Raw genomic sequence first — 16,199 nt, 5'->3', positions numbered from 1 at the left:
TGGTGGTGGGGCACGGCTTTAATGCCAGCGTTCGGGAGGAAGAGGCAGGCAGACTTCTGAGTTCGAGGCCAGCCTGAGCGCTGATACACAGAGGAACCCCTCTGGACCAGGCTGTCTTCTCAGCACCCACCCACACAGTGCTGACACAGTGGTCACAACCATCTTTAACTCCAGTCCCAGGACTGACTGCCCTCTTCTGACCTCCATGAGCACTGCACACACAACACACAGTGCAAGCACAAACATACATGTAGGCAAAATACTCACACACATTAAATAAAAATAAATGTTTAAAGATAAAAAGATGGCATTTTATGATGTCATTTAAATGAAATTTCAAAGACAGAAGATCAAAAGATGCTGGGGGGAGGTTGCAGGAATGCTTGAGGATGACATTAGGGTTCTAAAACAGGACTGTGGTGAGGCCTCACAGCTGTATATGTTAGCCATAACTTACCAAGCTGTAGTTGCAATAGGTAAACTACTTATCTTTCTGGGCATTGCTTTTACAATAATAAAGTTGTTCTGTTTTTGTTTTTTTAAGCAAGCTGCATATTCACTCACCATTGTAGCCTTCCAGAACGGAATCAATAATAGGTCTTGCAGTTAAGTTATATACATCAAGTTGTTTACTTTCTGGTCCAAAAACAGTATCAAAAGTAAACGTCTTTGGAGGTTCGTTGGAAGAATCAGTCTTATGGACGGTGATAGTTCCCCTCATCTCGTCCACGCTGACGGCCTGTCTATAGCACATTGATTTCTCTCTCTCATTGAGGGGCCGGCACCTAACAACCACCTTCACATTATCGCAGCTTTCTGGCTTCTCAGATTTATTGATCTGGTGGAGAAAACGTTTACAAAGAATGAAAAGAACATTCATTTTGCCCTAAATTTATAACTGAAATAGGCTACTTTTCCACCTCAGCACCCTGAATGTGCTAAGACCTCACAAGACTTTGTTAAATGCAATTAAAGATCTATACATAACAGAAAGGATGCAAAGAGGAAATTTCTTTTGCAATACAAAAGAGAGGAGAGAAAACTCTAGTTTACATCTGCAGTAAATGCTTCAGATGCAGAAAATGAACTAGTATGCATGACATTTGCTCAACAGCCCCCAACATCTTCTGAATTTCCTGCCTGCAAAAAAAGCACATATGAACATGGTTGGCAAGTTTTATCAAGAACGGAAGCAGTCAAGCTAGGCGCTATGACACATACTTTTGATCCCAGTACTCCAAGAGGCACAGGCAGGAGGATCTCTGAGTTTGAGACCAGCCTATAAAATATAGTGAGACCCTGTCTCAAAACAAACCAACAAAGTATGATGTCCTTTGCTTTCCCATGGCCCTAGTTTCATTTTCTAGAATGTATTGCAAAAAATTTTTTTTAGCATATGAAACACTCAAACATGACTTACCTTCTCTACAGAAAACAACAGTAATTTAAAAACAGAGAAGGCCAATGACATACAGGAAAAAAATGTCTTAAGAACGAACGCTAGTATAAAGTTTTGATTTTCAAAATTTTACATGACTAAGAAATTAAGTCAATGGTTGGAGATTTAGCTCAGTGGTAGAGTGCTTGCCTAGCAAGCACAAGGTCCTGGATTCGGTCCTCAGCTGGGGGGGGGGGGGAAAGAGAAAGAAACTAAGTCGAAACAATCCTATTACTATCAATATGCTGCTCTCCAGCTCAACCTCGTCGCCCTAAGCTAAGTCACATGACCTGGGCCCTGCATTAAAATCTCCTAACTTCGCTCCTGCATCTAATTGAATTGCCCTTCAATCTGTCCTCGTACAGGATGGTGTAAACACAAAACAAATCAGGATACTCTCCAATGTAAAACTTTCCCACAGATGACAAGCCCAAAATAAAAAATGTTAAGGTAGTATGGAAAGGTCTCTAGGTTTCACAAAATACTCTGCCTCCTCTCAGCCACAACACCCTGGGTTTCAGAACCTTTTCCTGGAGTCCTTCAGCCTAGAACATTCCTCCCATCTTTCTTCACTTAGATAATATTTTTCCTTCAGTTTTCAGCTCCACAGACACTTCCTTTGGGAACACTTCTCTGACTAGGTCAAGTGCTTTTTTTTTTTTTTTTTTTTTAACAGACTCTGAAAGCACATCCTGCTTTTCACGGATACAGTTTTACTCTTGTTTGATCCTTGATTGATGTCTGTCATTTTATCATCACCTGAGTTCCAAACAAGTAGTCAAGGGGCTGAATTCAGCCCATAAAATTCTTTTATTCGGCTCAAAGTATTTTTGTTTTATTCTGATACAGGGTCTCATGAAGCACAGGGTGAACTGGAATTCACTCTGAAGTCAAGAATAGCCTTGAATTCTTTTGGGGGGGTGGTTTTTTGTTTTGTTTTGAGACGGGGGTTTCTCTGTGTAACAGCTCTGGCAATCCTGGAACTCACAGAGATCCGCCTGCCTCTGCCTTGTGAGTGCTGGGATTAAAGGCATGCACAACCACCACCACCACCACCACCACCACCACCACCACCAGGCTGCAATTTAAGTCTTTTGAAAACAAAAGTAGATCTGTTACCAGTAGGCCAGCATTCCTTTATGGCAACAGTTTTCAATTCACCAGAACCTATTTCTATCAAATGCCACTCACCCACTTGCTTCATCGAGACTCTTTTCTGTTAGTGTGTATGGTTTTGACCTCTGCCTCAAAAGGCAAGCTTCTCTTTCTCCAAAGTCAAAAAACTCGGCAAATGGGACTAGAGAGATGGCTCAGTGGTTAAGAGCCTTGCTACTCTTGCAGAGGACCTGGGCTGGGTTTCCAACACCACACAGCAGCTCACCACTGCTTATACTCCAGTCCCACATCCCACGACCTCTTCTGCCTTCCTCTGGCACGTGGTGCACATACATGCATGCAGGCAGACACTCATACATTTAACATAAAATTAGATTTAAAAAACGCCTGGCAAGTTTTGCTCAACCAACCCTACCACCTACATGGTTAGCATATATACGACTGGTGCCCAGTATTTATTGAATGAATATCGTGAAAAGTAATAAATAAAAACAAACATTGAGCATTTTGTGCTGAATGTCAAACCCTGTCCTTCAAGTGTCTGATGAAAACCACAAGAAGTCTGTGTGGGAAATAAGAGTCCAGACAATTTGAATAGCTGTCGGAAGCCTCATAACCAATAAATAGGCTTCCATGGCTCCAGCCTTCTCCAATGAGACTTACAACCACCCCCTTCTTATGGCACGATAACAATTCGTGAAATTTTAGAAGGTAACCAAATCGCCACCGCGTAGTCACACAAAGACACCTACGGGTTACATTTTGCACCATAAGCTGAGGCGCCCGAGAGGAATGACAGCTTACTCCCGAGGGAGTCGGGGACCCAGAGTGGACTCGGGGGTCGCGGGCATCCGCACGACCCTCGCGGCCGCGCGCAGCCACCAAGCCCCCGCTGCCGCGCGACGCTTTTCTGTCAGGCAGCGCGGGCCCGGCGGGATGCAGCGCGCAGTGGGGCGACAGGGCGAGTCCCGGGTGTGTCCCCCCCCGCCCCCGCCCCATGCTCGCAGGACCCCCACAGCCTGGCCACCCCGCCGCCCTTCCCCGCCCAGGCCTCGCGGCCCCGCCGCCCTGCCCCGCCCGCCCGCCGCGCGCTTCTATGGCAACGGCCGCGCCCCCGAGCAGGGCCGCCACGATGGGTCGGAGCCCCAGCGGCCGAGCGGCCCGTCCTCACCGGCATGGTGGCCGCGGGCCGGGCTCCGCCAATGTCCCCGCTCGGGATGCAGCCCAACAGCACCGGGTTTGCGGGCGAGGCTGGCCGCGGGAGACCGAAACACTTCGGGGCTCCAGAGACTGCGGCTCACTCAGCGACGGAGGGCAGTGCGCAGGCGCACTCTGAGCTCGCCCCGCCCAATCTCGGGTGCCCTCGGCTTCTTGAAGCACGCATGCGCAAGGGCTTTCCGCGTCCATCTCCACGGACGCCGGACTGAGGCGGCGCCTGCGCGGCTGTGCGGTTCCTCTGCGCTGGAAAGATGGTTCACGTTGAGGGCCCCGGGGACCCCTGGCCGGCTCAGATTGCGAGGGGCTCCTGGCGCTGGCACTACCCCAGATATTAAAAATAACAGTGGGTAATAGCGCATCAGATTCTGATTGATTCATCCTTATTTCATGAGGAATCTCAGAGGTTGGGTTCTGTTTATCTCTGCTATCCGCCTGCACTAGCAGTTTGAGACTCTGAATATAAAGTTGTGATGCGTGGCCTTTGTCTGTTTGTGTGTACATGCACGTGTGCGTTTGTGCACTCCTCCACCGTTAAATTGAGTGTCTAGCGCCCCATTAGACAGGTGAGGGCTTTGTGCGGGGTGCCGTGAATTGAACCTTAGGCCTCAGGCAGGCTGGGCGACGGCCCTACTGCTGAGCTATTCTGTTTCAAACTGAGCATTTTGAAGACAGAAGTTTATTTCTGGCCTGAGGTATCTGAATGAAAAAATAATAATAATAATAATAAGGAGGAGGACATGACCAGACTAGGTTGGCCATGTGAGGAGGGAGAGAGAGGAGAGATGAGAGAGGAACGGCTGACCAAGAGGGGTAGCCTGGGCCAAGAGACTGAGATAGCCACAACGGCAGGATTATATAGGGAAGGGCAGCTGGGGGAAGGGCAGCCCACCCCATGAGCTAGAGAAGTTTTGATATGTTAAATAGGCCCCTCAGCCATTAGTCCAGGGTTTGAGGCCTAACAGTATCCAACCATGAAAATAGCTCAAAGCCGAAGCTTCTGCTAAATAGCCGCTTGCTGAACAGAACTGGTTTGGATTTTTCAGTTACGGGAGAGTTGGTTTGGGTTTTGGTTTGATTCAGGGTCTCATTGTGTAGACCATGCTGACCTTGAACTTACAGAGAGATCCTTGACTCCAACGGAGGCATCTCCATCATGCCTGGAAGTTACGGGAGAGTGTAAGTTGCAAATAATTATAAAGCATGTTTTGTATTAACATTCAAGTGTTCATCTTGGGGCTGGAGAGATGGCTCAGCAGTTAAGAGTACATACACCGTTCGTGCGGAGGACTGGAGTTAGGGTCCAGCGCCCAGGTCAGGCATCAGAACTCCAGTTCTACGGAATCCTACACCCTCTTCTGGTTTCTGTAGGCACTGTACTCACATACATATACTCACTCACAGGGACACACATACACTTAATTTAAAAATTTTAAAAACTACCCGGATAGTGGTGGCATATGCCTTTAATCTCAGCGCTCGGAGGAAGAGGCAAAGCAGATCTCTGAGCTCAAGGTCAGCCTGGTCTACAGATCAAGTTCCAAGACAGCCAGGACTACACAGAGAAACCCTGTCTCAAAAATAAACAAAAATAATAAATCTTTAAAAAATGTTCCTCAGTACATCACACAATACATGAACATCAGTAAAATGTTCTGTATTTCTCAACGGTGCTGAGTAGGAGAGGCCCATTTCTTATGATAATGTAGACCACCACTGCACAACTGTTGCTAATACATGACAATACCTTATCATTTCTTTAAAGTTTTATATTATTTATGTGAGTGTGTGCTCCAATACTCATATGCCATGACTCACATGTGTGGAGGTCAGAGAACAACTTCAAGAGTTAGTCTCTTCTTCCACAACGAGGATCTCACAATGGAACTAAAACCAGGCTTAGTAGCAAACACCCAGCGATCATGCTGGCCTGAAAGTTTTTAAAAGATGTCTTTATTCTTTCTTTCTTTCTTTTTCTTTCTTTCTTTCTTTCTTTCTTTCTTTCTTTCTTTCTTTCTTTCTTTTTTTCTTTTTGGTTTTTCGAGACAGGGTTTCCCTGTGCAACAGTCCTAGCTGTCCTGGAACCCACTTTGTAGCCCAGGCTGGCCTCGAACTCACAGAGATCCACCTGCCTCCGCCTCCGAGGGGTGGGATTAACACTCACAAGCACACACAGACACATACATGAATAAGTGAGGGAATGTAATGAAAATATATTTTTCTTAGTTGTTTGTTGGTGTTGGTGGTTTTTTTTTTTTTTTTTTTTTTTTTTTTAGACACAGTCACATTATGTACCTCTGGCTGTTTTGGAACTCACTCTGTAGATCAGGCTGGACAAGAACTCACAGAGATTCACCTGCCTCTGCCTCCCAAGTGCTGAGATGAAAAGTGTGCGTCTATCCCTGGCTCTAAAAATACATTTTAAAAAATTATCTGGGATCTGGACAAGGTGGTGCAAGGCTTTAAACCCATCTCTGGGGAGGGAGAGGCAGGCATATTTCTGTGAGTTTGAGGCCAGCCTGGTCTACATAGTTGAGTTCCAGGACAGCCATGTCTATGTAGAGAGACCCTGTCTTTTAAAAAAAAAAAAATCATTTGATTCATACATTAACCTTTTGAAATAGGTAGTAATTGTTGTCCTTATTTTATAAAGAAAACTCTTTCAAGGTCATGTACACTGATAATAAAGTCCAGATACAAACACAGGCAGGCCAGCAAGCTCTTCCCCTTGATGACCACCTGACTCAGATCCCTAACATCATTCTAATTAAAATTTCCCGAGCTCTGCATATCCCCTCTCCCTACTTTATATATCCCCTATAGTTATCTGATAGTCAATACATATGCTATATACATACCAACTTTTAAAGTTATATTCATTTATTTATTTTGTGGAGCAGGGAGGCCAGAGCAGCACAGTATACACGTGGAGGTCAGAGGACCACTTGGGGAGGTTAGTTCTCTTCTTCTGCCACATAGAGTCTGGAGATCCATCTCAGGTCATCATGCAAAGCAGCATGGCCTTTACACACTGACTGAGCAATCTTGCTGATCCTACATACAAACTTTATTGAGATGTTATTAATACTCTACACCATATAATTCATCAATTTAAATTGCACAGTTCATTGGGTTTTGCTAACATGAGTGGAAGTGCCTGACTATAACCACAATCAACTTACAATACTTCTTCACCCTGAAAAGACAATCTATGCTTACAGGAGTCATTCATTCCCTGCTTCCTTCATGACATATGTTCTCCCAAACACCCCGAGTCCCAGACAATCATTTTCTTCTCTACATCTTTACCTATGATGGATAGTTCATACAAATGGAATTACATCACATGTGGCTTTTTGTGAGTGAATTCTTCCACCTTTTTAGCATGATAGATGTTATAAACTTTGATTGCCTATAGGTATGTATGTACACCATGTGTGTGCCTGGTGCTCATGGAGGCCAGAAGAGGGAAACAAAACGATCCAAAGCATTGCCAGCTCCAAGGTGAGAATGTAGTTTAGTTGGGAGAAAGCTTACCTAGCATGCATGAGGCCCTGGGTTCATCCACAACATCTTCTCTGGGTGAATGTCCCTAATCCTAGCACTTGGGAAACAGAGGAAATTCAAAAGTTCAAGGTCATACTGAGCAAGCCTGAAATACACAAGATACCGTTTCAAAAACAAAAACATTACCAGCTCCCTATAAGTTCCTTGTATCCCTTTCCATTGTTATTCAACATCCCATGGCTACTGTGGTGGTTTGAATAAGAATGGCCCCCATAGGTGCATAGATTTAAATACTTGGTCACCAGGGAAATAGCACTATTAGGAGGTGTGGCCTTGGTGGAATAGGTGTGGCTTTGTTGAAGGAAGTGTGTCACTGGGGGTGGGCTTTGAGGTTTCAAATGCTCAAGCCAGCTCCAATGTCTCTCTCTCTCTTCCTGCTGCATGTTGATCTGGATGTAGAACTCTCAGCTACTTCTCCAGCACCATGTCTGCCTGTGTGTCACTATGTTTCCTAGCATGATGTTAATGGACTAAGCCTCTGAAACTGTAAGGCAGCTCCAGTTAAATGTTTTCCTTTATTAGAGTTGCCATGGTCGTGGTGTCTCTTCACAGCAATAGAACATTGACTAAGACAGCTAGTATGTAAATGAATAAATGTAGAAATGACTGAACTACTCTTAGAGGTAGGGATTATCAGCTTTTCTGTGAGACAGGGTCTTGTGTAGCCCAGGCTGCCCTCAGGTCCACTATGTAGCTGAGGATGACCTTGAACTTGTGATCCTCCTGCCTCCACCTCCTCCTAAGTGCTTGGATTTCAGGCATGCACGACCACACTGGGTTTATTTGGTGCTGGGAATCAAATCCAGGGTGTGGTGTATTGTAGGCAAGCAATCTACCATCTGAGCTATATCCACAGCAGGGATTATCACCCTTTTGGGTAAGTGGAAACCAGATCCTGAGAGCAAGGCCCAGTGACAGTGCAGACTGTAGGTCAGGAGCCATCTCAAAACTGAGGAGCATTTTGATGCTCCTCTATCTGGTCTCATGTCCCCAGATCAGTACTGTGAGGTAAGATGCAGGTTGTATGGTCAGGCACACCAGATATGCCATGAAGACAGCAATTCTATCTGGGGCACAGACCTGTTATGGGAAGAGGTATGAAGCAGGGGTATAAGGGAGTGGGGGAGTCTCTCACTCACTAGTGGGTTCAGACTCTACAGTCCTAGGTGCCCACCAGTATCACAGTGAAGGCTAGGATGCAGCCACCCAGGAGTGGTGGGTGAATCTACCAAGCCCACCCCTTCCTCATAAGTGCCCCAACGGTGGGGTCACAACATGGGGCTGTGAAAAGCCAGGTTCAGTCACAACCTGGATGTAGGCTCCATCATGCTGGTGCCTAGGGTGAGAGGTGTTAGCCATCTCCAAGTCCAGCATTCTATTTGCTCTCCTGGCACCTTTAGTCTGAGGCCCCCCGGTGGCCTTTTGAGTGCCACAAGCCTAGGCCAGGCTCCAGCAGCCGTGATGACCAAGCTTGCCCTCCTGATGTGCATCCTGTGTGGAGATGCAACTCGCGCCTGTGGCTTGGTAACAATCCATCCCCTCTTCTACAGTACCTGGGACCCTTGCTCCAGGGAGTTGTTTACCTCACCTAGCTAGCAGATGCTTCTTCCTTAGAAGAGGCCACCATTGAGAGGTGCTTCATTCCATCAGGGTTTAGGGGTCTCATAGCCCCTTTGCTCACCTTCATCAGGAGGTCCCTGACACTGTTGGACCAAGAGTCCCCCAAACCTCTGCACCAGCCTGCTCCATTCTTTTCCTAACAAGTCGAGATAGAGATATGTCACACCTTGTAGGAAATCCTTTCCAGGCTCCTAAAGCTAAGAATGCCTTCCATTTTTCAGAGAGAGAGATGCTTAAAATATATATTTAAATTTCCTAACTATTTTTAATTATGTGCATGCGTGTCTGCATGTGAATTTACGCATGTAAATGCAGGTGCCTATGAAGGCCAGAGATGTTGGAGCTCCTGAGAGCTAGAGTTATAGGCAGCACTGAGCAGCCCCATGTGGGCACTGGCAACCAACCCCTGGTCCTCTGCAAGAGCAATGCGCACTCTTCACCTCTGAACCATCTCTCCAGCCCTTCCTTGCAGGCCACGCTCAACCTGGCTCTTCCGGCTAGCTTCCTGCAGTCACGTGGTTTCAGTAGGACAGAGAGGCCTCTGAGGGATGGTGACAGTTGCTAGGACAAGCAACTTCAAGTCTACTCCCAGAAACTTGACCTGGTTGTGCCCATGAACTCGGGCCTTAGTGACTCTGAAACCCTTCTGTGAGAGGAGCAGGAGGCCCAAACGCCGGCGGGAGAGCAGAAGCTCACAGTGCTCTGCACATTTGCTCGGCCATCAGAGCTTCACTGTGGATCCCTTCAGGAGACGGTTTCCCAGTCAGCTTCCCAGACCTTCACACTGCCTCTGACCTCTGCCACTTGGAGGATGGGGACACCACTGCCATCTCTCCAGTGCCTTCCTTGGCCATCTCAGTCTCCAAGGAAGTAGGAAAATATGGCTTGTGTGTCTAGTTCCAAACCTTCAATACAAATGTTTATTATGATATCATTTGTGAGCTGCAGAGATGGCTCAGTGGCTAAGAGCACGTTGTTGCAGAGGACCTGGGTTTCTTTCCCAGCACCTACATGGTGGCTCACAACCATCTGGAACTCCAGTGACAGGGGATCTGTGGTCCTCCTCTGGCTTCCTGGGGCACCTGCACTCCTATACACAAACCCCACATAAACACACACACACACACACACACACACACACACACACACACACACAATTTTTAAAATCTTTTTTAAAAGACATACTTTGTGCCCTCTAAAATTTGTTTTTGTCCAACTAAACCTCAAGTGAATGACCTTTAAAATCAGTACTCTGGGGGGGGGTATAGTAATATTTTGTTTCTCTAAAAATGTAGGACTGTCATTAATGCCCTTGGCATTTAGAAGTTTACAAAGGCCTCTGAAGATAAAGCGTAGTTGTTGTGTCTGCTTTGGTTTTGATTTTGACTTTCTGAGACAGGCCTTACGTAAACAGGTCTTACGTAGCCAGGCTAGACTCAGATTCACTGAGTAGCCAGAGACGACCTGGAACTCCTGACCCTCCTGCCTCCACCTTCGAAGTGCCGGGATTATGTGTGTGTGTGTGTGTGTGTGTGTGTGTGTGTGCACCACCGTACCTGACAGAGACATACTTTCTCAGAACTGAGCCATCTTCAATAAAGGCTGAAGGAAGTGGGTGGGGCTATGGAAAGGGCTTGCTGTGTGAGTAAGGACTCACGGTGGATTCCCAGTACCCATGTTGTGAGAGAAAGCTTCGTGTGATGGGGCACACTTAAAATCCCAGCTGTGGGGGAGGTGGAGTGGAGACAGAGGAATCCCTAGGGATTGCTGGCCAGCTCACTTCAGTTACTTGGCAAGTTCCAGGCCAAGAAGAGATGAGAGACCCTGTCTCAAAAGAAAAGTGGTTGAGGCCTGAAGAATGACATGCAAGGATATCCCCTGGCCTCTACACGCTTGTGTACACGCACACATGTGTATACACACACACACACACACACACACACACCAAAGGGAAAATAAGGTTGAAGTAAGATCCCTCCACATGCTTGTGTACACGCATGTACACACACACACACACACACACACACACACACCCCAAAGGGAAAATAAGGTTGAAGTAAGATAGGAAGCTGGAAGGCATCTTTCTTCTTTCTCCAAGTAGTCATGCTGGGATTGGGAGGAGGAGTGAGCAACACCCACAGCTCCTGGGAAACTTGGGGTGAGCTCTTGCCCTGAACTCAGATGGCCCCGCCTTGGGAGCCCCTCTGAGTCTGAGCTGGCAGGCAGTGGGGGCTTGAGACCTTTGGCAAAGGGAGTCCATGTGATGTACATTACAGAGTCACCACTTCCTAGTGACTTGTCGGACAGACAAGATGTGGTTGGGTTTTTCTTCCAGAAGTATTTCCAGTGGCAGGCTGCTAGAAGACCAATCTACTCAGTTTGTGGATGCCCCAGTCCCCATGGATAAGAAACAAAAGCTACTGTGACGTGATACCGGGCTTTGGCCTCTTTTATTTTCTTTTTACAGTCAACTCCACGTGTAAAAGACTTCATAAAGCATGGTGGTTCTGGCTGTACCCCGGGTGAGCTGCGGAGGAAAGGGCTGGCTATTCTGGACAGACTTCACTGGGACCTCCACACGGGAATATTGCTGGGCTTCTTGGTTATAATAAGCAGGGGTTTACAGAGTCTCCCTGAGACTCATCTGTGCCTTTGGAACAGCTGTTTACAACACAGAACAGGCAAGGCACAGGCGGGCAACACGTTCTTGCACATGCACCACGGCGAGGTGACCCACAAAGGCTCACAACATACAGAAGAGTGAAAAAAATGTTCTCTTTATGTCCCACACCATTCCACCAGGCTCTCACGTCTAAAGGACACAGAATTCACTCGACAAAGACATTTGGACAGCACTGTTAGGATCAGCTTCTCTCTTAAATACACACTGCAAAAATATTTAACTTTCCGTTCTATGAATATTGTATATAAATATCTGTCTGCCTTTGCTATACTTTACACACATTCACTTTAGCTGTCTTTATTCACCTACACAACAATCCTTATTGAGGCGTTAGACCGTACTGATCTGGCACTTAAAAAAAAATAATCAGACACCGGTTCGTGTTGGTTTTAGTTGGGGGGATGGAGGCCATCCTTCAGGATATGCTTCTGTTAGTAAGGCAAAATTATGCAAATGAGGAAATGTCGTGACGTTTTGGTCTGTTATGAAGCATGAAGGTTAAATCACTAACGGCAGTTTCATTATGGAAAACTGGTGCTGTTGATAAAGTTGCAGCTTTCTCCTCAGGTCAAGCAGTTACCGGGTAACTCCCCCGCTCCCTCTCTCTTGAACAGCAGGTTCACGTTTCTCAGAATCCAAACATGGCCATCTATACGCTTCAGCCATAGAGTGACCACATCACCTATCAGACTATCTGGGAATGAAAAGGGTTGGGCCACACCGGATGCTCCCTGACGGCAATAGAAACTGGTTGCACTTTGGGTTATTGATATGTGAAAACTGGGGGGAGGGGGGGGGGCTCTGTCCTAACATTAAAAAGCATGGTCTCCAGTTCCACGCCCTGACGGTCCTGAGCTGGCCCCCATGTGGCGGCACGGCTGCCTCAGAGGAATCCTTCCCTCCACGTCGCATCCCTGACCAGGCAGCTGCAGCACTGTATGGCAGGCCACCAGCTGCTGCAGTTCAAGGGTTCCACATTGGCTTTGGTCATCATCACCTTAGAGTTGGAGAGGCTCATGCCCGACTGCTGTGCTCCTAGATCTGATCTGCTAAAGAAAGCACAGGTAGACATCAACTTGGCCCTTCCAGCTGACGTGGCGTTCTAGGCTGAAAGGGGTACCCGTGGCCCTTCTTGTTCCTTCGGGGGCCCCAGGAACAGCTATAGCATGAGTCTGACTGCAAGCCATGCTTTCTGCGTGGGCTCGTGCCCTGTGTTCCCCGGATGGCAAACCGTGAACTCACAGGGAAGGGTTTTGGGCAGTGAGGAACGAGAACACAGGCAGTCTGATGCCCAAGATCAGGAATGGGTGGAGGATTTGGGTGCTTAATATTGAGGATTATAGCGTCCAGACTTTCCTTCTCTATGAATCTGTGGTGACAGGCACAGGGTGGGGGCCACGTCAGCAGCTCTCAGGACAGATTAGGATGGAGTGGTAGATTAACTTTAGTTATAGTTACTGAGGATGGAGATGAAGGTTCCTAGGATGGTAGTTAATGCTATGAAGTAGGGTAGTTGTACCATGCTCGAAGTGCCTCATGTGATCGTCCTGGCACTTGACTGCCCCGTCCTGTGTCTGAGATGACTGTTTCGAGGTTACCCACTCTGCTGACATACCTGTCAGTGCTGAGCAGCATGGTGGCTTTGAGGTGCTTGTGAAGCCTCGCCTGGAAGACTGTGGTTACCCTCCTGCACCATTCTGCTTCACCTGCCAGCCAGCCTCTCTGTCACCACCCTGAGACCTCCAGGACCTGTGGGAACTCACCATGCTTGGACACCTATGAATTCTTTGGCTTTAAGAGTCTCATAATGAGACCCGGGAGAAGGTTCTACAACCACTGGAGAAGCTCCTCAGTCCTCAGAAGAAAGTTATATCACGACCAGAAGAGGTAAGGTGGCCAGAAGCTGTGACCCTGCCTTCCCTCTCTGTCCCCTGGAACCAGCAAGCCAGGGAGAAGGCTGCACTCTGACTTTTTCCTTCCTCAGCAAGGACTGGTTCTGTCCCTCAAAGCTGGAGTGAGAGCTAGTATGAGCCCTCCTCCGCCTGAAGGATGGGGCTGGTCCTCAGGCTTTTTTCGTTTTCTCACTATGTGGTCAGGGCTGGCTCAGCACTCACTGAGATCCCCAGTGCTAGGATTAAAGGTAGGAGCCACCAGGCCTGGCTCCCTCACAGACCAATCCTTGCTGTCTACCTGCTAGGCTTGGCCAGGTCCCTCCAGCCTCTCAGTCTTGCCCCCCACACAAGAGCAGCAGCACTTCAGTCCCAGCTACCCTGCTCCCTCTAAAAGATGGGGTGTCTCTGGACCCGAGTGTCCCCATGTGGTGGTGATTTACACCTTCGCCTAAGGTCCACATCAGACAGCAGCACGTCTCCTCCGTGGACTCAGACGCCCCAGTCCCCTGCTGCAGAGGACTTCATGCTAAGGATGTTTCTGTGACAACGGACGGAGGGGATGCAGAGTCCCGTGCTCTGAGCCCAGCCTCATTGCCCTGCTGCCAGGAGACCTGCATGGATGGCAGGGAAGAAGCCAGCTGCCTCTCGGAAGCCACGCTACTGTCCAGCCATTCTCAGAGCTGCGGAGCCCAGCTGGCCAAGGCGCCAGCTGGACCCGTGTCAGTCCCCAGACTGGGGACTTTAATGACTAGGCCATCAATTTAGAGGTGGCCCATGGAGCTTTGTCACTGTGAGTGGCTCTTTCATAAATGTGCTAAGCCATGGGGTGGGGGTGGGAGTGGGTACAGTGTGTTGCCAGATACTCACTCTGTGGTCAGGGACCAGACAGGCCACATTGTGAGGCCAGGGTACCATTTTACCATTTCTTTGGTTTTGCTTATTGGAGCTTACACACACACACAATTTATTTATTTGTGTATTGTGTGGCGATCAGAGGACAATTGGTGGGCGTTAATTCTCTCCTTCTACTACATGGGTCTCGGGGAATCGAACTCAAGCTGGCAGGCTTAGCAGCAAGTGCCTCTACCTGATGAGTTATTTCACCAGCCCCCTTTTCCTCCTGCCTCAGCCTTTGGAGTGCTGGGGTCGCAGGCACAGGGCAGCACACCTGGCCGTTGGAGGGTTCTGTAAAGATGCACTCTGAATGGCTTTCAGTACTGCTGGAGACCTACTTTCCATTCATGGAACTCTTGTGCATCTCCTGCTCGAGTCGTATATTCCTGGAACCCTGTCCTCTGGGTCCTGTCAATAAGCGTCCTCCAGGTAGGTCCTGGGAAGACCAGGAGAAAATGGGGATAAGGACAGGGAGCTGACAGTGGCCAGAAACCTGACATTCAGACATCTCCAGTTGCCTACAGCAGGCCGGCAAGGTAGACATGCTGACTGGCCTCTTGCCGTTCCATCCAGAGGCAGAGATATTCCTGTAGACACTGTGGATGGGACGGGAGTTCACCTCAAGGGCTCATACCAGTGTGGGTATACTGTGGCACTGGGTGTCTGCTGCGTAGCACCTGGGCCTGTCAACCAGGTGGCTCTAGCTGTAAAATGTCCCCCAGGCTGGTCTTATTCTCAAGCCCATAGAGAAAGAAGGCAGCTCTAAGAGTCCCATACCGGAGTGAGGAGGTGGCCTGTGTGTCTACAAATGAAGTAACTCTTCTTGGGCAGTGAACGCTTCCACTGCCAACGTACCACTGTGCGTTGCTAAAAGACTGCATGGGGGCCGGGGTCTGTTCTGCTCGCCTCTTTTAGTTTTTTTTTACTGGCAACTCACCTCACCTCAACACACAAATGGGAATCCCTATGGTTGGTTAACGTGGACACAATCCACCTTCCTTTTGTCCCCACCTGGAAGGGCCAGGGCTAGTGAGGACTGAGGTCAGGGGACGTGGAGATAGATGGGAGAAAGACCAGAGGCAGCTTGTCTTTCCGACCACCAGTCCACTCTTCTTTCCATCCATTCCCCCATCTCCCAAGGCTTCCCCCTCCACACACCACCTCAGTCCCACGGCCCACACCATCACACTATATAACGATGACATCTCCACTCTTCCCCTACGGCCCTGATGGGACGGCAAGCTTTAGCTCAGGAATTCAGGATACAGATAACCAATATTCAAATCCCAGCTCTTCCAGCTGCTTGCTCTGCCGCCTTAGGTAATTATGAAACATCTCTGGGACTTGCCCTGGAAATTGAGGACAGTAATAATATCTAATCATAGGATGATGAGGATTAGAGATGTTAGAGCACATCATTACAAGAGCTGAGAACACAAGCGTTAGCTGCTCCAAGCCAAGCTTCCTTAAGAAAGATGTAAACTCCTTGAGATCCGGGTATGCCCTGGAACTTGTAACTCAGTCTTGGCCCCTATAACTCTTCAAGAGCCACAGACTGTAGATTCTCCTTCCTGTGACTCCTTCAGCCCACAAGCCCTCACAGGTGCCCGCATCAAGATTCACTAGGAAATGGAATTCTTTCGGGAGATCGCCCCCCCCCCACCAAAGGTCACAGCGGAAGCAGGCTGTATTTTGCCACAGCTACAGGATATTAATATGCTCAAGAAACTCGAATCAGAAAAAGCTACTGCCCAAAAATGACACTGTAAAAAGC

At 48.1% G+C, this 16,199-nt stretch overlaps 2 protein-coding genes across 2 annotated transcripts in view; one reads left to right on the top strand and one right to left on the bottom strand.

Moving 5' to 3' along the window:
* Window positions 1–3,896, bottom strand: part of Kif3a (kinesin family member 3A) — a 35,586-nt gene extending 31,690 nt beyond the window's left edge. The window contains 2 exon segments of the mRNA XM_028855697.2: window positions 565–838; window positions 3,726–3,896. Coding sequence (XP_028711530.1) covers window positions 565–838; window positions 3,726–3,731 — 280 coding nt within the window. The 5' untranslated portion in view covers window positions 3,732–3,896.
* A 7,491-nt stretch (window positions 3,897–11,387) lies between these two features.
* Ccni2 (cyclin I family member 2) lies at window positions 11,388–13,105 on the top strand (the record flags this gene model as incomplete). The annotated part of the gene is given in 3 exon segments (XM_037201170.1): window positions 11,388–11,568; window positions 12,428–12,498; window positions 12,500–13,105. Coding segments are annotated over 3 exon segments (498 nt in total), but the record flags the coding sequence as incomplete, so codon positions are not given.
* Window positions 13,106–16,199: the final 3,094 nt, after the last annotated feature.

The sequence above is a fragment of the Peromyscus leucopus genome, chromosome 8b (assembly GCF_004664715.2).
Source record: "Peromyscus leucopus breed LL Stock chromosome 8b, UCI_PerLeu_2.1, whole genome shotgun sequence".
NCBI classification, from domain to species: Eukaryota; Metazoa; Chordata; class Mammalia; order Rodentia; family Cricetidae; genus Peromyscus; species Peromyscus leucopus.
This window is presented reverse-complemented; position numbering and strand designations above follow the sequence as displayed.